Source organism: Micromonas pusilla (genome assembly GCF_000151265.4).
Source record: "Micromonas pusilla CCMP1545 genomic scaffold MICPUCscaffold_6, whole genome shotgun sequence".
NCBI lineage: Eukaryota > Viridiplantae > Chlorophyta > Mamiellophyceae > Mamiellales > Mamiellaceae > Micromonas > Micromonas pusilla.
Window position 1 is genome coordinate 122,621 of NW_003315887.1, and position 18,714 is coordinate 141,334.

The 18,714-nt window shown below is 68.5% G+C and overlaps 5 protein-coding genes across 5 annotated transcripts; 3 read left to right on the top strand and 2 right to left on the bottom strand.

Moving 5' to 3' along the window:
• Window positions 1-494: 494 nt before the first annotated feature.
• On the top strand, window positions 495-3,956 carry MICPUCDRAFT_40069 (uncharacterized protein; the record flags this gene model as incomplete). Its single annotated transcript, XM_003059040.1, has 1 exon — window positions 495-3,956. The coding sequence occupies one exon, from the start codon at window positions 495-497 to the stop codon at window positions 3,954-3,956; it is 3,462 nt and encodes a 1,153-aa protein (XP_003059086.1).
• An 86-nt stretch (window positions 3,957-4,042) lies between these two features.
• On the bottom strand, window positions 4,043-5,254 carry MICPUCDRAFT_58564 (uncharacterized protein; the record flags this gene model as incomplete). Its single annotated transcript, XM_003059339.1, has 1 exon — window positions 4,043-5,254. One exon carries the CDS (start codon window positions 5,252-5,254, stop codon window positions 4,043-4,045), a length of 1,212 nt encoding a protein of 403 aa, XP_003059385.1.
• A 109-nt stretch (window positions 5,255-5,363) lies between these two features.
• On the bottom strand, window positions 5,364-6,333 carry MICPUCDRAFT_58565 (uncharacterized protein; the record flags this gene model as incomplete). The annotated part of the gene is made up of 2 exons (XM_003059340.1): window positions 5,364-6,081; window positions 6,275-6,333. 2 exons carry the CDS (start codon window positions 6,331-6,333, stop codon window positions 5,364-5,366), a joined length of 777 nt encoding a protein of 258 aa, XP_003059386.1.
• Window positions 6,334-6,515: 182 nt separating this feature from the next.
• Window positions 6,516-7,040, top strand: MICPUCDRAFT_40071 (uncharacterized protein; the record flags this gene model as incomplete). Its single annotated transcript, XM_003059041.1, has 1 exon — window positions 6,516-7,040. The coding sequence occupies one exon, from the start codon at window positions 6,516-6,518 to the stop codon at window positions 7,038-7,040; it is 525 nt and encodes a 174-aa protein (XP_003059087.1).
• Window positions 7,041-7,370: 330 nt separating this feature from the next.
• MICPUCDRAFT_58567 (uncharacterized protein) lies at window positions 7,371-9,886 on the top strand. The gene is made up of 5 exons (XM_003059042.1): window positions 7,371-8,369; window positions 8,643-8,821; window positions 9,006-9,239; window positions 9,374-9,523; window positions 9,667-9,886. Exons 1-5 carry the CDS (start codon window positions 7,605-7,607, stop codon window positions 9,722-9,724), a joined length of 1,386 nt encoding a protein of 461 aa, XP_003059088.1. The 5' UTR covers window positions 7,371-7,604; the 3' UTR covers window positions 9,725-9,886.
• Window positions 9,887-18,714: the final 8,828 nt, after the last annotated feature.

Sequence of the window (18,714 nt, forward strand, 5' to 3'; positions counted from 1 at the left end):
CTCGGGGAGAAGAGGACGACGGCGGGGATCCCGCCGCGACGACGACGACGACGGCGACGACGACGCCGTCGTTGGTGGACGTCCTCGGGAAGCCGCAGAAAGGCGCCGCGGCGGCGAAGGCGAAAACGCCTAAGCACCCGTCGTCCAGGAAGGGCAGCGCCGCCGCGGCGACGGTTGGGATCGCGTCGTTCTTCGGAGGCGGCGGCGCGGCGGCGGCGGCGGCGGCGGCGGCGGCGGCGGCGGTGGAAACGCCCTTCGCCGAACAGCCGCCTCCGCCTCCCGCGGCGGCGAAACGCAAGCGCGGCGCGAGGATCTCGAAGGTACAACTCGCGCGGGAACAGGAGGAAGCCGCGGCGATCGCGGCCGCGCTCGCAGCGTCCGAGGAGGAGGCTGTCGGGACGACGGAAGAGCCTCCCGTCGCCGCGACCGAGCCGCCGTCCGAGCCCGCGCCCGAGCCCGAGCCCGCGCCGGCGCCCGAGCCCGCGGCGAACACGATGTCCCCCAACTCCGCGAAGCGCGTGCATCCGCTGCTGCTCGCGGCGGCGAAGAAGAAGGCGAAGCCGCCGCCGCCGCCGCCGCCGCCGCCGCCGGAAGAAGAAGCGCCGAAGGAAGAAACGCCGGAGGAACCGACCGCGGAGACGGCGGCGGCGGCGGCGACGGAGCCGACAAAGGCGGTCGCGGTCGCGCCGGCGGTCTCCGTCGCGAAGTCCACGAACCCGTTCTTCATGAAACCGGACGAGCGGAAGCGCGCGGCGGCGGAGACCGCCGCCGCCGCCGCCGCCGCCGCGTCCCTCGCCGCGTCCGAAGCCCTGAAGCACGAGATCGAAACCGTCAAAGCCGCGGACGCGGCGCTCAGCGCGGGGAGGAAAACGCACCACTTCTTCGCGATGGCGAAGGAGAAGGCGATCGCGGTGCGAGACGCCGGCGGCGCGCTCGCGGCGGCGGCGATGGGGATACCGCTCGGGTACCTGGAGCCGAAGCCGGCGCCGATCGAACGCGCGCTGCCGCCCGTGCACGTCGGGCGCGATCGCGACGCGACGGCGGACGAAACGGCACATATCGATGCGTTACATGAGATGCTCGCGCCGCCGAGGGTGGTGCGGACGGGGCGCGGGAGAGGCGACTCCGAGTTCGGCCCCGCGCCTCTGCTGGCGCCGACGGTCGCGGACGCCGCGGCGGACGCGCGCGACGACGACGACGACGACGTGCGCGACGACGACGACGACGACGACGAGAAAGCGACCGCGGAGGAGGAAGAGGACGCGCGGCTGACGGACGTCGCGCGGTTCGTCCTCGCGTCGCAGGGACGGTGGAACGTCTCGTCGATCGTGTCCGGCGCGCTCGCGTCCGAGCGCGGGAAGCTGAGGAACAGGTTGGGAGAGATCAAACGCAGAGGCGCGGCGTCGGCGGCGGCGGCGTCGGCGGCGGCGGCGGCCGTCCCGAACGCCGCGGAACCCATCGCGCCCGCGGCCGCCGACGCCGCCGCGGGCTCGGCGTCAACGCACGGGCTCCTGTGGGCGGAGGCGTACCGTCCGACGCGCGCCGCGGACGTCGTCGGCGACCCCGCCGCGGCGAAAGCCGTGCACGCGTGGCTTCGGGGGTGGCGGTCGCACATCTCGACCGAGTCCATCGGCGGCGTCGCGCCCGCGACTTCGACCGCGCGCGATCGCGCGAAGCGCGCGAAGAAGTCGACGTCGAAGGCGACCGCGACCGCGGCGGCGGCGAAGCGGCGGCGGCGGGACGCGTCTGACGTGTCGACCGATGATTCGTCCTCAGACGCGTCGGACGCGTCCGACGACGACGCGACCGTCGCGGCGCGGCGGTACCGACCCGCGCTCGACTCGCGCGGCGTCCCGTCCACGGGCGTGCTCCTCACCGGGCCGGTCGGTTCGGGGAAGACCTCGGCGGTGTACGCCGCCGCGGCCGAGCTCGGGTTCACGGTCTTGGAGGTGAACGCGAGCCAAAGGCGGAACGGCGCGGAGATTCTCTCGCGGTTCGAAGAGGCGACGCAGAGCCGGCGGCTCGTCGGGGCGGAGAACGCGACCGGCGCCGGGATTGAAGGCGGCGGCGGCGGTGGGGGTGGGGTTGGGGGTGGGGGAATAGCCGGGCTGTTTGGAAAGCAGGCTGCGAAGGTGTCGGAGAAAAAAGAAGACAAGGTGTCGGACGCGGGGAAAAAAGGTGGAAAAAAACGCACGGCGGCGGCGGCGGCGGCGGTCAACGAGGACTCGGAGCCGAAAGCGAGCGTCCCGCCCGCCGCCTCGGCGACGAAGAACACGCTCATCCTCTTCGAGGAGGTGGACGTCTTACGCGGCGAGGACCGCGGCTTCATCGCCGCGATCGCGACGCTGCTTCACGCGGCGAAGCGTCCCGTCGTCCTCACGTCCAACGCGCCGTCGATTCCGAGCTTGACGGACGCGCCTCACGCGTCCGCGGGCGGAGCCGCGGCCGGCCCGCTGCCCCTCGCGCGCGTGCGGTTCCGACCTAGCTCGGCCGCGAGCGCGGCGGCGTACGCGTCGCTCGTCTCGGCCGCGGAGGGGCGGTTCGTGGAGCCGCGCGCGGTGGCGGCGGCGGCGCGGGGCGGCGGCGATTCGGCGGCGTCGACGCACGGCGCGAAGGCGTCGTTCGCCTCGGGGGACGTTCGACGCGCGCTGCACGCGGCGCAGTTCATCTCGGGCGAGCGACGGACGGTTGGTGGTCGTGGGTGTAAAAACGCTCAAAATGAGGGCGTTTTCGGCGTGACCGAGGCTGCGGCGCGGTACGCCTCGGACGCCGCCGCCGCCGCAGTCGCGGCGTCGCTCCCTTCGAAAGCGACGCGCCTGCTTCAGGCGCACGCCGACCGCGTCGCCGCGGAAGACGCGGCGCGGGACGTCGCCGCGGAGGCGGGCGCGATCGCGAGGGCGGCGGCGCGCGCGGCGGCGGCGGCGGCGGCGAAGGCGGCGCGCGCGGCGGCGAACGCCGCGCGCATCGAAGCCGCCGCCGCCGCCGGGTCCAAGCGCGGGTCTTTAGGTCTCGCGCCGTCCGTCCCCGCCGCTTCCGACGACGCCGCGGCCGCCGCCGTGGACGCGCCCACGTCTAGCGAGGACGACGACGCCAAGGTCGCGGGCGAGCCGGAGGATTCGGAGGACACGCCGGCGGCGCCCGAGCCGACGCCGCCGCCGACGCCGATGGAGCTCGACGCCGCCGCTGCCGCCGCCGCCGCCGCCGCCGCCGCCGCCGCGGAACTCGAACCGCCGTCGACGCGAGCGGACGACTTCGCGTCCCCTCCCGAGGGCTGGACGCGATCGCTCTCCGAGCTCGACGCGCTCTCCTCGCTCGCGTCGAACCTCAGCGCCGCGGACGCGCTCGGCCGGCGGCCGTCGGCGGCGACGGCGACGGGCCCAGGCCGTCGCCGCGTCGCCGCGTGGGCGCGCGGTGACGACGACGACGACGACGACGACGACGACGACGCCCTCGCGGAGGAGACGGGCGGGCCCGACCTCGTCGGCGAGCCGCGGAGCACGCTCGGCGGCGGGATCGAGCTCGCGAGGGACGCCGCGGGGGCGGTGTCGGCATTGGCGCCGAGGGTCGCGTTCGCGTCGGCGCCGCCGCCGGCGATCTCCGAGGACGAGACGCCGCCGTCCGCGTCCGCGTCCGCGGCCGCGTCCGCGGCCGCGGCCGCGACGGCGCCGTCGTTCGTCGCGTCGTCCACGCGTCTCCGCGAGCTCGTGGAGTCCACCGGGGTGGTCGTCGCCAGAGGGTACCGCGGCGGCGGGGAAGCCGTCGAGCGCGTGACGTTTCTGTCGCGGATGGCGAAATGTCAAGCCGCGAAGGGCGCGGCGGCGACGGGGCGGCGGCGGCGGAGGGCGACGTACTTGACGTGCGTCGGCGCGGACGCGACGAGGGACCTCGCGTCGTTGGCGGCGTTTGGGAGTTTGAGAGTCGGCGTCGCGGACGAAGAGGCCGGGAGCGGCGAGTGAAGTGAGCGAGAGAGGGGCGCGGAACGAATTGAATCGTTTATACGTCTGTCCCGTCGCGAACACACATCACCTTCGTGACGTCTAAGTTAGTCTAAATCCCACAACCCGTGCTCCTCCTCCGGTTTCCCCGCGACGGTCTTCACGGAATACCTCTCGAACGGATCGCGGTCGTCGTCCACGGACGCGTCCACGTCGTCGTCGTCGTCGTCGTCGTCGCCGTCGCCGTCGCTGTCGTCGTCCTCCTCGTCCTCCTCGTCCTCCTTCTCCGCCGCCGCGGCGTCGCGCGCGTCGCCGAGCGCCACCGCCCGCGCGAACAACTCGCGGTACGCCGCGGTGCCGTACACGACCGGAGAATGTCGATAGTATCCCTCTCCGCCGCCCGACTCGCCGGTTTCGGCGCCCGGGATCGACCCGCCGCCGGCGCCGGCGCCGCTGGCGTCCGTCGCGCGCGCGAACCTCTCGAGCTCCGCGCGTCGTGTCGCCGCGCGCGCCGCCGCGAGGGCGCCCGGCGGCGCCGTCGCGCGCGCGGTCAACTCTGCGCGGACGTCGACACGTCGCGGCGGCGGCGGCGGCGGCGGCGTCGGGTCGTCGCCGTCCTCCTCCTCCTCCTCCACGGGGAGCGCGACGGGGACGTCGGCGTCGGCGTCGGAGCCGCTGTCGTCGTCGCACAGCATCGCGACGGACACGGGGTCCGCTTCCTTCTCTTCTTCTTCCGCCGCCGCCGCGACCGTCGTCGTCGCGTCCTCGGCGTCTGCGTCGACGACGACGTCCACGTTCTCGTCATCTATCTCGTCTCGTCCCGCGTGCACGGTCGGCGCCGCGGGCAGCGCGTCGTCTTCTTCGATCACGCGGTCCGCGTCGTCGTCGAGGGTCAACTCTCGCGCCGCCGCCGCCGCCGCCGCGGCGGCAGCCTTCTCCTCCAGCTTCTTCTTCTGCCACGGCAGCTGCTCCAAGTCCCTGAGCTCGTCGATCTTCCACTCCGGAACGCCGTCCTCGTACATCATCCGCGCCTCGGATTCCGCTTCCGCGCTCATGAACCGGTACCGGTCGTCGTCCGCCTCCGCCTCGCGCGCGTTTCCGTCTTCGTCTCCATCACGTTCGCCGGCTTCCGTCGCGCGCGCCGCCTTCTCCTCCGCGTCCGCTTTCGCTTTCGCCACCATGTCGTCGAACGCGACGCGGTGCCGCTCTCTCTCCGCTCTCTCGTCCTCGAATATCTTCGCCCTCTCGCGCTTCTCTTCTTCGATCCCGCCTCGCATGTACGCTTCCGCGAGCCGGCGATCTTTCGCGAACACCGGCATGTCGTCCAGGTAGCTGGTGAGGAGGGTCGAGGGTGTTGGCCCGTACGAAGCGACGTCGGGGCGGCGTTCGGGGGCGCGTCAGTCGGAGTCGGGGTGGAGTTGAAAGGCGTCAGGTGGCGTTGAAAGGCGTCGAGGGCGGGGATTGAAAGGCGTCGCGGCGCGCGCGTCGGGATTGAATCCGCGGGACCCTGGGCGGAGAGACACGCGACGCCGGCGGGCGTGAGCCCGTCCTCGAGGAACGGCGTTCACAACGCGGACGGGGTCGTATGGGCACCGGTGTGACGACGAGGACGCGCCTCAGCGCACGCAAGCCGGAGACCATCTTTTTCCGGTAGCTCGGCACCTCGCTCACGACCGGGTTCCCCTGGAGTTTCAACAGCTTCGCGCGGTCCGCGAACTTCTCCAGAAAGAAGTCCGCGCACTCCGCGCCACTCAGCTTGTTCTTCGACAGATCGATCGTCACGAGCGACGCGCAGCCGTCCAGCGGCTCGATCCCGGAGACGTCCGCGACGGCGTTGCCGCTCGCGATGAGCGTGGTGATCGCGGCGTGTCCTCGCAAACCCTCGAACGACCGGATCTTGTTGTCGCTCACGTCGAGCGTCGTCAGCGACGTCAACGACGTCGCGCCGTGCAGCGCGCAGAGATAGTTCTTCGCGATGTACAGCGACCGGAGATTCGCGAGGTGAAGAAGCCCGCGGAGGGATTCGATCGAGTTGGACTCGAGGTACAGCGCCTTGAGGCCGACGTAGTCTTCCAGGTTTTCGATCTCCGCGATCCCTTTGCAGTGCAGATGGAGGACGTCGTTGAGCTCCGGCGCGTGCGCGTACCTGGGAGAGGATGAGGAGGATGATGAGGATGAGGATCAGGACGAGGAGGGCGGCGAAGATGAGAGGACGGGACGGACGCGCGACGCGCGGGTCGCGTGATATTTATTAAAGAATCTCGGCACCGGTGACCGGACCGAGCGACGATCCGACGCCGGCGCGCGAGACGACGCCGACGTTGGCGCGCGACGCGTACCCGTTGTTGTCCTTGCACACCTTCCGCAGCGCCGCCTTGGTCATCTCCCACGCGGACATGACGCCCGACGAAGCGGTACCACCCCGCGCGCCGCCTCTCTCGCGCGCGCGTCTTCCGATGGTTGACCGATCGATCGTCGCTCCTCGTTTTGGCGCGAGAGCGCGAGCGGCCAGCGAGCGGGCACCAGAGCGTGCAGTGTTCGTCTCAGCCAGTCCCGCGCGCGCCGCCGCCGCCGCTCGCGATGCGGTTCCCGTCCTTCGACGTCGCCGGCTTCCTCTTCGGGAAGGTCGCGAACACGAATCGCTTCGATACGATGTGCGACGAGACGTTCGCGGACGTCGACCACGACGACGACGGCGCGCTCGCGGTCGCCGAGCTCCGCCTCGCGGTGATGCTCTTCTACGACAGGCTGAACGCTCGCATGCCGCTCGGGCGACGCGCGCGACCGCCGTCCAGGGCGCAGCTCGAGGAGCTCTTCCGCGAGAGCGACCACGACGACGACGCGCGCCTCAGCGAGGAGGAGTTCAGGGGGCTGATGCGCGCGATGTGCGCGAACGTCAGCGCCGGCGTCGCGTTCGAGCTCGCGAAGGCGCTGCTGGTGGTGCCGGCGGTCGGGAAGCTCCTGATGGGGGCGCTTCGGAGGTGCGCGCCGGGGGCGAGGAAGAGGCTGGACGAGGCGGGGGGGTTCGGAAGCGCCGCGGTGAGCGCGGCGAGCGCGGCGATCGTGAGTAAGCTGCCGCTGGCGAGGCCGAAGTGGGCGTGTTGAAGGACGTCGGCGGAGGCGGGGCGGCGCGGCGTTCGCGAGCGCATCTTTTCGCGCCCGTGCCGGGTTTCGACGAGGACGGGAGGGCGCGCGCGGGACGCCGCGGGCGGACGCCGCGCGAGGGGACGTGAGCGAACGACGCGACTAGGGCGAATGAATAACAGCGCGATAGAGGTAGGTAGCACATCGCCGACGCGTCTCGTCGCTCGTCGCGCGGCTCCCGTCCGTCGCCCTGCGCTTCTCAGCCGCGCGTTTTTTCGCGCGAGATGACACGACCAGACGCGACGTGACAAACGTTCCAAGATGCTCGCCGCCGCGACGCACTCTCGACGGCGCGCCGCCGCGAGCGACCACCTCGCGCGACCCTCCGTCGCTCGCGTCGCTCGCGTCCGCCGCGTCGACGCCGCCGCCGCGCGAGCGCGCTCCGCGTCGCGCGCCCCGCGCGCCGCCGTCGGCGCCCGTCCGTCCGACGGACGCGCGTCGGGGAAAAGAATCAGTCAGGTCGTCGTGGTCCGAGACGCTCGCGGATAAAGCGAGCGCGAACGCGCCGTCGCCGCCGCCGCCGACATGGGCTCCGAGGCGGACAACACGTCCCTGGACTGGGACGCCACGATCGCGATCGCGTCCGTCGCGTGCTTCTTCGTCTCCATCCTCGCGAACGCGGGCGGCGTCGGCGGCGGCGGCGTCTTCGTCCCGCTCCTCATGCTCGTCGTCGGCCTCTCCGGGAAGTGGGCGATACCGGTGTCCAACTGCATGATACTCGCGGGCGCGATCCCGGCGACCTTCTTCAACCTCATGAAGCGCCACCCGACGAGGGACCGCCCGCTTCTAGACACGAACGCTGCGTTGCTGCTCATCCCCGCGACGCTCGCGGGGACCACCCCGGGGGTCATGCTCAACGTCTTATTCCCCGAGTGGCTCGTCAGCGCGATGTTGATCTGCCTTCTCACGTACACGTCCACGCAGACGTTTCAGAAGGGGAAGAGGGAGTGGAGGAAGGAAGGGGAGATCAAGCGGAAGAAGCGGATGGAGGAGGAAACGAACTCGGCCGCGTTCGTGGGCATAGGCGACATCGGCGGCGGCGGCGGAGGAGGAGGAGGAGGAGGATCGAAATCGAAATCGTCCTCCGGGCCGGACGCCGCAGAACGAGGCGCGGCGTCGTCGGCGTCGCCTTCCTCGACCGCGCCGGCGCCGCCTTCCCCGGACTCGCCGGACGCGGTCAAACTCGCGCAGATCATCGAGAAAGAGAAGCGCGTCGACGTCAAGATCGTCGCCGCGTTGTTCCTTCTGTGGTGCCTCATGTTCGTCCTCGCGTTTTTGCGCGGCGGGAAGGTGCGTTCTATACACTGGTCCCCATACGACCGCGTTGGCGTGGTGAACGCCGATCCTTAAGGACTTTTGCCGTCGTCTCTCTCCGCGCCGGTCCCGTCCCCGCGCGATGATCCCGTCCGCGCGGTGAACGCCGTTCCTCGAGGACGATCTCCCTCGTCCCGCATCGCCGCGCCGCGTCGTCACCCCGCGCCCGGTTCGGTTTCAAGATCGATTCGACCGCGCGACCCGTCGCGACCGACCGTCGCGCGCCTCCCCCCCCCTCCCCCCGCGAAGGGCGCCGCCGCGGACGCGTCCCCGGCGAACGTCACGCCGTGCGTGAACGAGTACTGGGCGCTCGTCGCGGCGCCGATCGCACTCGGCCTGTGCGCGTCCTACCTCGCCGGGTTATACCTCCACGCGGACTGCGCCGAGCGGCTCCGCGTGGGATACGCGTACGACGCCGGAGACTTGAGGTGCGTTCTATACACTGGTTCCCATACGACCGCGTTGGCGTGGTGAACGCCGATCCTTAAGGACTTTTGCCGTCGTCTCTCTCCGCCCACCCCTCGCTTTCAATCCCCGTCCTCGACGCCTTTCAACTCCACCTGACGCCTTTCAACTCCACCCCGACGTCGCTTTGTATGGAACGACCTTGAGGATGGAGACGACGGACGGCATCGCGAAGTGGACGCTGTGGGCCTTCGGCGCGGGCATGGGGAGCGGCCTCCTCGGCATCGGCGGCGGAATGATCCTCGGCCCGCTGCTCTTAGACCTCGGGATGTCCCCGAAGGTCTCCGCGCCGATCACGCACTTCGCGGTGTTGTTCACGTCGAGCATGAGCGTGATTCAGTTCGCGCTTCTCGGACAGCTGCTGCCCGCGCACGCGGGATGGTTCAGGCGCGTTCTTCGTCCGCGCGCGCGCGTTTTTCACCCACCCACCGCTCGGTTTCAACTTCGCATTCGATCGCGTCGGTGCCTTTCAACTGACCGAAGCGACGCGCGCGCTTTTTTCGCGCGGCCCGCAGCTGCTTGACGCTCATCGGAAGCGTTATGAGCGATAAGGTCTTGAAGAGGGAGATGGCGAAGCGCGGGTACGGCGCGTCCATCATCGTGCTGTGTCTCGCGGGGATCATGTCGCTCTCCGCGGCGACGGTGTTCGTCGAGCTCATCATAAGGTGCGACATAAGGTCCTCTTCTGATGTGACCGCGCGAAAATAAACTTTCTTTCTTTCGCTCACCCCGCTTTTTGTGGTTTCAAATTCGATCGCGGCTCCGATGAAACTGACCGATGCGAATCGAAATACGCGCCAACTCGCAGCGCGGAGGACGGCGGCCTGAACGAGGGGTTCAGTCGCGAGTCGTTGTGCGGGACGTGAGCGAGGAGGAGAGGAGAGGAGAGGAGAGGGGAGGAGAGGCGCGGGACGCCGTGTCCGGCGCCGTGTCGAACGTCGGGCGTCGTAGAGCCTCGCGCGGCGCAGTCGTCGAAACCGACACCGAAACCGAAACGCGCCGCTTTTAAAGATTTTTTCACACCGTTCACCGCGATGAATGATGACACACCGCGCAGCCGTCCAGCTGGCGCACCGCTTCGAAGAGGCCGCGTCTCGCGCGCGTGATGCGCGAGCAACGTTCAGCAACGGCGGTCATTCCGCGGACGCGCGACGCGAGCGGTCCCGCGGGCGCGAGATCACGCGCCCGCGCTCTGTTTCCGAGCCCCGCGCGCGGGGACGGCTCTCGAGGTGCGCGCCGCGCTCGCGCTCGCCGCGCGCGCGCTCGCGCGCGCGCGTCGTTCGTCTCTTTCAGTTTCCTCGTCCGGGGCGGGGGCGGATTCCGCGCCTTCGACCGGCGTCGCGTCGTCGCCCCCGACCCGCGCGCGCCGTCGTCTGGACTTCGTCTCGGACGCGGCGCGGCGCGACGCGTCGCGGTCCACCCCGCGATCCGCGATCCGCCGCCGCCGCCGCCGCTCGCGTCGCGCGCGCGAGACGTCCCCGGTCCGTCCCCCGCTCCGAAGCGCGACGACTCGCGTCCTTCTCACGCGCCGTTCTCCCTCTCCCAGGCGTCCGCTCGAGACCTCCTCCCTCGCGGCGATGACGACGACGGCGACGACGGCGACGACGGCGCGCGCGCGATGGCGACGGCGACCGCGCGTCGGCTTCGCCGCCTCGCTCGCGCTTCTCCTCGCGTGCGCGTGCGCCGCGTCGAACGTCGCGCGCGCGGATCAGGATCGAGGCTACTTCGTTCAGGGGGGCGCGCGGGTCCCGCTTTCCGCATCGCGCGCGCGTCGCGCGAGTCGGCGCGGATTGAACGGGGTTGGCGTCGCGCGCCTCGGACGGCGCGTCGTGGACGCTGAGGATGAACTCGCCGCCGAGGCGAACGGCACCAAGCCGCATCTCACCTCCCCCCGGCCCGCGCGCGTCGCGTCGTCGACCCAGCGCGCGTCCACGCGAGCCGCCGGCGACGACCGCCCGCCCGTCGGCTCGAACGACTCGAAGAAACCCGACCCGAGATGGAAGCTCCTCGACGACGACGACGACGACGATTCCGTCGACGTCGCGTGGTCCAAGCCGGAGGATCTCGGCGCCGACGCGAACGCCACGTCGTCGTCGCAGCTCCTCGTCGTCACGAACGGGCGCGAGGGTATCGCCGACGACCTGAGGGCGTCGCTGGTCGCCAACGGGGGCTCCCTCGGCGAGGTCGTCCCAGGTCAATCGTGGATCGCCATCGGCGGCCCTGACGCCGCGCGAGCCGCCGCCGCGGTCCCGGGCGTCGCGTGGGTCGGGCCTCTGCGCCCAGAGGATACGGTCGCGAGCGAGTGGGATCCCATCCTCGCCGCGATTCACGCGGGTGACCAGCCGTCGATGAAACGGGCGCTCGCACACGTTGAGACTTTCGGCGGGTCGGTATCCGTCCAGGTGTTCGTCCCTCCGCTCGAGGCCGACGACGTCGACGCGACGCGCGAGCTCGTGGACGCGCTCGCGGGTCGTATCGGGGCGGACGTCGTGGAGGCTTCGGGTGACCCGATGGCGTCCGTCGCGGTGTCCAGAGGCGGCCGTTTCGTTCTGGTTCGCGTTCGAGTCCAATCGCTGCCGCGGACGATCGAGTGGCTCTCCAAACGCCGAGCCGTGCACCGCGTGTCACCCAAGCCCGCGGTCCAGAGCACATCCAGGCTGCCTCCACTCGACGTGAAGAAGACACTTCTGAAGAAACGTAGGTCGCTGTTGAACTACGAGGCGACGGAGGTTGTCCAGGGCGGCGAGCTCGCGGGCGTCAACACCAAGACCCCTTTTTACGACGCGGGCATCAACGGAACGGGCCAGGTCGTCGGGTCGGGCGACAGCGGTTTGGACGACAGACACTGCGCGTTCAGCGCGCCGGGTAAGGTTGCGATGAAGCGGTCGACGACGGGCGACTACGCGGACCACAGCGGTCACGGCACGCACGTCGTGGGGTCGATTCTGGGCAGCCTGACGGATGACGGATCCGGGTCACAATACGACGGCGTCGCCAAGGGCGCTTCGGTGGCGTTCACGGACATGGGTTACCAAGTCAATGCGACCAGAATATGCTACTGCCCTGATGCTGATACGTGCACGCCCGATGATGCGTATGTAAACTTTGATTACCGATATTTTGGCACGTTTCCGAACGGGGAAGCAATGGACGTCAATGGAATCAATTGGGACCAATTATACGCTTGCAGAGATACCTCCGGCAACATGACGTGCACCAAATATGATCGAACCTGCGCCGAAGAGGGGATGACGGATTGGAACCCCGGCGGCGTTTTGTGGAACTACTGCTGCGCCGATTCTGATCCGAATAATTACTACGAGTGCGCACACGATCGGGAGACGAACGAGAACAAGTTTATGTGCTATGATGCATCCTTCGCTTGGAAATGCACGACTGACACGAAGTGCAGCGACAACGCAAACCATCAGGAACTTTTTCCTTATGGATTCGAGAAGGAGCTTCTGGAGACCCCCGATGACATGGGTCTGGACATGTACGACCACGCCAAGGCTGCGGGGGCTTACATACACTCTGACAGCTGGGGCGGCAGCACCCCAGCTTACGACGTCCAGGTGAACCAGGTTGACACCTACGCTTGGAACAACCTCAACTTTCTGCCAATGTTCGCAGCTGGAAACGCGGGTGAAGATGCAGAAGCCGATTCTCCCATGGATGCGAACGGAACCCAGCACACGTACACCGACGGCAGGGGCACTCTCGGCAATCCAACCAACGCGAAGAATTGCATCTCCGTCGGCGCCGCGCTGTCCGATAACTCGGAACCAATCGATAACTCAGAGTTAGCGAATAAGCTCGGCAGCTACTGGGACAGTAAAACCGATTGGACGTGGCAGGTCGACATCGACGGCTCCGAGGGCGTGCACTGGAGCAATGCCCTCATCCGCGGTCTCAGGGCGGACGTCTCGATCACGGAACCGGCGGGCGGGAGCCATTCACTCGCGCCGTCTGCGGCGGTCGTCGCGAATCCTGTGGATCTATGCGGCGCAATCACCAACACAGCCCAGATGAGTGGCAAGGTTGTGATCTTCCGTTGGAGTGACTGCCTCGGACTCAATTTTTTGCAGGAGATGGTCACAGCGGGCGCCGTCGGTATCATAATGTATACTTTGGACCGGTACACCGGTGAGAGATTTCAAGTCTACGGCAACTTCGGCTCTACGACGGGATGGACAATTCCGATCATCGTCGTTCCTGGAAAGGAAGGCGAACTCCTGAAGCAGCTCGTGGCGCAGAGAGGCGAGGGCGTGACACTCGGGATCTCCGGTCCGATCCTACCCCCGACGAACAATTTCGACAACATGGCTTCGTTCAGCTCCTTGGGTCCCACCTACGATTGGCGAATCAAGCCCGACTTGGTGGCCCCTGGTGACAGCATCTACTCTGCGGACGTTCTGACGGATGCGGAGGTGGCCGCCGGCGACACGTGCGGTAAGGTCGACAAGGACGGTACCTCCATGGCGACTCCCATCGCCGCGGGCGCGGTCACGCTGCTCAGGCAATACTTCACGGAGGGCTTCTACCCATCCGGCGAGAAAACCTCAGCCGACGGGTTCAACCCCTCCGCCGCGCTGCTCAAGGCTGTGATGATCAACGGCGCTCAGGCTCTCAAAGGTTTCGAGTCGGACGGGTGGCCGATCGACCCGCCGCCCTCGTTAAAGCAAGGTTGGGGACGTATCGAGCTCGCTGCATCCGTGCCTTTGCCGTCGTCGGTTGACGTGGACGTCTCAGCCGAAAACACCCCGACGAACCTCATCATCGTGGACGACGTCGACGATAAAATAACGGAAAGCAGCGAACGCGGGCTGTGCGTCGACGTGGACGGATCGATCGAGGATCTGCGAGCCACGCTCGTGTGGACCGACTATCCCGGGTCTACGGCTGCCGAAGGTGCGCTGGTGAACAATCTGGACCTTCAACTCATCAAAGGCGGGGACGTGCTATGGCCACTCTCCGGTGATGATCTCGACGGTGAGTTCCACTTCAACGGCGACTATTACAACAACGTCGAGAGGGTGATATGGAGCAAACCGGAGGTTGGACGCTACTGGATAAACGTCAAACCCACGAGGGTGCAGGTGGCGCAGCCGTTCGCGCTCGCGGTGACGGGTCAGGTGACCGAGGTCGCCAACATGACGAAGGACACCTGCTCGCACACGCACGACAGCAGCATTAACGACAGCACGCACGATGACGCGACAGCCGGCAACTTGACCGAGGGTGAATGCTGCGTGGTCTTCTACGGGACGACCCCCGAGGAGATGATGTCCTATCTCGATTTGAACGAGCCGCCCGCGGACGTGTGCGCGTATTGCGAACCCGGGTTCATCTGCCGCGAATCCGTCCAACCCGTCTTCGGCGAGGGATCGACGTTTACCGGTACGGAAGTCAACGCGACGTCGCGCGACTGCGTCTCGTACAACTACACCCAGGAATCGTGCACGTATCCGTATCACTGGTTATCCATGAACACGTCCGGGTTTCCGTGCATGAGCAACGAGACCGCGCAGGAGTTCCCAGCGTCCCCGCCGATGTGCGCCGAGGACGAACGCGTCGACGCCGAGGGAACGTGCGTCGCGTGCCCTCCCGGGTCGGTCAACGCCCCCGGCGACGACCCTTTCTTGGGGATCGAAACCTACTGCGAATCGAAATGCAACGAGACGTTATACTGGTCGAACGCGAGCGCGGGCGTCGTCGCCGATGCGAGCGACGCGTTCGGGACGTCGAGCTCGGTTTCGAACGACGGGAGCGTCGTCGTCGTCGGCGCGAGTGGCGCGGACGGCGTCGGCGTCGGATACGTTCGCGCGTATCATCGGCACGGCGCCGAGTACGTTCAAATGGGCGACGACATCGTGGGCACGCACGAAGGCGATCGCTTTGGATTCGCAGTCGCGATCGACGGGCGCGGGAGGCGGCTGGCGATCGCGGCGATGAACGAGACGTCGACCGGCGGGGTGGTTCGCGCGTACGAGTGGAACGAAGACGCGGAGGTTTGGGCGCGCCTCGGGTCGGACATCGCCACCGGCGAGGAGGCACCGTTCAAGGAAGCGGTGAGTCTGTCCAACGACGGCGCGCGCATCGCGTTCGGAACCCCGGCGTTGTCGGGGGCGTCAAACCCCGGCGCCGTGCGCGTGTACGAGTGGACCAAGGCTGCGACCGCGCCGGATTGGAAACACGTCGCGGATATCGAAGCGTTCTCGCCCGGGAGCGGCGGCGCGGTGGCGTTATCCGGAAACGGCACGCGCTTGGTCATCGGCGCGAGGCACGACGACGCGCACGGCACCGATTCCGGTTCGGTCATCGCGTACAGCCAAATCGACGATCCGTACGCGCCGCCACATTATCGACCGCTCCCCGGCTTTCCCGGGGCGTACGGCGCCTGGGAACTCAACGGATTTTCCGTCGCGATGTCGCTCGACGGCGACGTCGTGGCGTTCGGTTCGCCGTTCAAGGACGTCAACTCCACCGTGGCCGACGCGAACGACGGCATCGTCAAGGTGTTCCGATTGACGGGCGGCACGTCGGACCCCTACGCGCGCGGCGTCGGCGCGCTCGACGCCGCCGCGACGTCCGCGCTTTGGGACGACCCCTGGTCGGGGTCGTGGACCCAGCTCGGCGGGGACATCGTCGGCGCCGACGTGGCTGATTTTATAGGCACGACGTTTTCGCTCTCGAACGACGGCACGAGACTCGCGGAGTGGTTCTCGAACTCCGCGACTCTGCGCGCGTTCGAATACGATCCCACACTCGACTCGTGGGTCCAACTCGGGAAGGCCATCGAGTGGTTCACCGCGACGGATGGCATGCACGCGGGCGGTTCCGTCGCGATGTCCGGCGACGGCCGCGTCGTCGTCGGCGGCTTGACGATCGACCCCCCCGACGCCGATGCCTACGGTTTCATGCGCGTCCATCAGCTCGCGGACACGTGCTGCGGCGTCGACGAGCGAGTTTCCGGGTTCGCGTGCGAGCCGTGCGACGTCGGGTACTCCCGCCTCCCCGGCGACGACTGGGCGGGCGCGGACACGACGTGCGACGCGTGCGCGATGAATTATCACGTGTTCGACAACGCCTGCGTCGCGTGCGAGGAGGGGCTCGTGAACGCGCGCGGTGATCCAATCTCTGGACCGGACACGACGTGCAGGTGCCCGGAGGACCACCGAGTTGTCGATAACGCTTGCGTACCGTGCGTTTCTGGGTCGAAGAAACCGGCGGGGGACGACCCGTCCGGGGAGGACACGTACTGCGCGTCGCACTGCGAGAAATCGAGATCGTGGAAAGTACTGGGCCCCGACGTCGAAGGCTCGGACGAGTACGCGTCGTCCGGCGTCGCGACGTCGCTGTCCGAGGACGGCTCGATCCTCGCGATCGGATCCTCGCGAGCCTCGGACGACGCCGAGCCCGGGTACGTGCGCGTGTATCGTCGCACGACGGTCGACGAAGATTCGTGCCTGGCGCTCGGGTGCGTCACCGAAGGCGTCGGCGCGCGCGACGAGTGGATCCAACTCGGCGACGAAGTCGTCGGCGAGGGCGCCGGCGACGCGTTCGGCGCCGCCGTCCAGCTCTCCTCGGACGGCTCGCGGCTCGTCGTCGGCGCCGCGGGGAACGACGGCGACGGAACCGTCTCCGACGCCGGGCACGCGAGGGTGTTTGCGTACGACGAGACGAACGCGGCGTGGACGCAGCTCGGCGGGGATCTCGTCGGCGACGAGCCTGGCGAGCGCGCCGGCGCCGCCGTCGCGATTTCCGGCGACGGCGCGCGCGTCGCCGTCGGCGCGACGTACGCGAACAATTCCGGGCGCGTGCGCGTGTACGAATACGTCGCCGCGGACGACGCGTGGAATCAAATCGGCGAGGACATCGCGGGATCGTCGCCGAACAGCACGTTGGGCGCCTCCGTGGCGCTGTCGCGAAACGGCAGCGTCGTCGCCGTGGGAATTCCGCTCGAGGCGTGGAGTCATCAATGGAACGAGGCACCCCCGCTCGAAAAGTCGGGCGTGGTTCGCGTGTACGATTGGTCCAATCGCACCGAAGACGAAACCTTCGCGTGGGTGTGGAGGAGCGACCCGGACGGATTGCTGGGCTGGGCCCTAAACAGCCCGCTCGGCATCCCGGAGACGGGCTACGAGAACGCCGGAAACGCCGGAACGTCCGTGTCCTTGTCCGCCGACGGCTCGATCGTCGCCGTCGGCGCGCCGTACGCCGCCGAAGGCGCCGGCAGTGTGAAGATGTACAGCTGGCAGCCGGTCAGCTTTCATCCGCGCGTGTGGATGGCGATGGGCGACGCGATCCTCGGCGAAGCCGCGCACGACCACTCCGGGTACGCGGTGTCTCTATCGAGCAACGGCAGGCGCGTCGCGATCGGCGCGCGGTACAACGACGGCGCGGACGTCTCGACGGCGCCCACGCGCCGCCGCGGCCGGAGGCTGACGACGCACGATACCCCCGAGACGCTGGGAGCCAACGTGGGGCACGTGCGCGTGTACGAGTGGATCCACCCGACCAGCCCGAGAGAGTTGGCGTTTCGCGAGGATATGCGCGAAGAATGGGATCACTACGTGCTCGTCCGTTGCGATTCCAACGGCGACGGCGTCATCGACGCTTATGAGTTCAACAACGGGAATATTGATTGGCCGGTGCCGTTCGAGGACGCCGACGCCGACGCCGACGGCGTGATTTCCGCGGAGGAATATGTCGACGCCATGTGGGAGAAGTACGGCCCGTCCGGGCCCGAAGGCCCGTATGATGACTACAGCGGGTACTACAGGCGCCGCCGGTCGCTGCTCGCTCACTACGATTTCGACTACTACGACTACGCTCAAGACGTGACGGGCTTCACGACGGTTGGGTACTGGGCGCAAGTCGGCGAGGACATGGACGCGTTCCAAGGCGCGTGGCGATTCGGACAGTCGGTGGCCATCTCTGGCGACGGCAGACGCGTCGTCGGCGGCACGCCGCATTACCCGAACTACGAACCGGACTACGACGGCCCGAACAACGGCTTCGCGCGCGTGTACGAAATCTCCGACGACTGCTGCGGCGCCAACGAGCGCGTCGACGGCGGCGTCTGCGTGAAGTGCGACGTCGGGTACTCCCGCCGCCCCGGCGACGACTGGGCGGGCGCGGACACGACGTGCGACGCGTGCGCGATGAATTATCACGTGTTCAACAACTCCTGCGTCGCGTGCGCGCCCGGCGCCGTCAACCCCGCGGGGGATCCGATCTCAGGACCGGACACGACGTGCAGGTGCCCGGAGGACCACCGAGTTGTCGATAACGCTTGCGTACCGTGCGTTTCTGGGTCGAAGAAACCGGCGGGGGACGACCCGTCCGGGGAGGACACGTACTGCGCGTCGCGCTGCGAGAAATCGAGATCGTGGAAAGTACTGGGCCCCGACGTCGAAGGCTCGGACGAGTACGCGTCGTCCGGCGTCGCGACGTCGCTGTCCGAGGACGGCTCGATCCTCGCGATCGGATCCTCGCGAGCCTCGGACGACGCCGAGCCCGGGTACGTGCGCGTGTATCGTCGCACGACGGTCGACGAAGATTCGTGCCTGGCGCTCGGGTGCGTCACCGAAGGCGTCGGCGCGCGCGACGAGTGGATCCAACTCGGCGACGAAGTCGTCGGCGAGGGCGCCGGCGACGCGTTCGGCGCCGCCGTCCAGCTCTCCTCGGACGGCTCGCGGCTCGTCGTCGGCGCCGCGGGGAACGACGGCGACGGAACCGTCTCCGACGCCGGGCACGCGAGGGTGTTTGCGTACGACGAGACGAACGCGGCGTGGACGCAGCTCGGCGGGGATCTCGTCGGCGACGAGCCTGGCGAGCGCGCCGGCGCCGC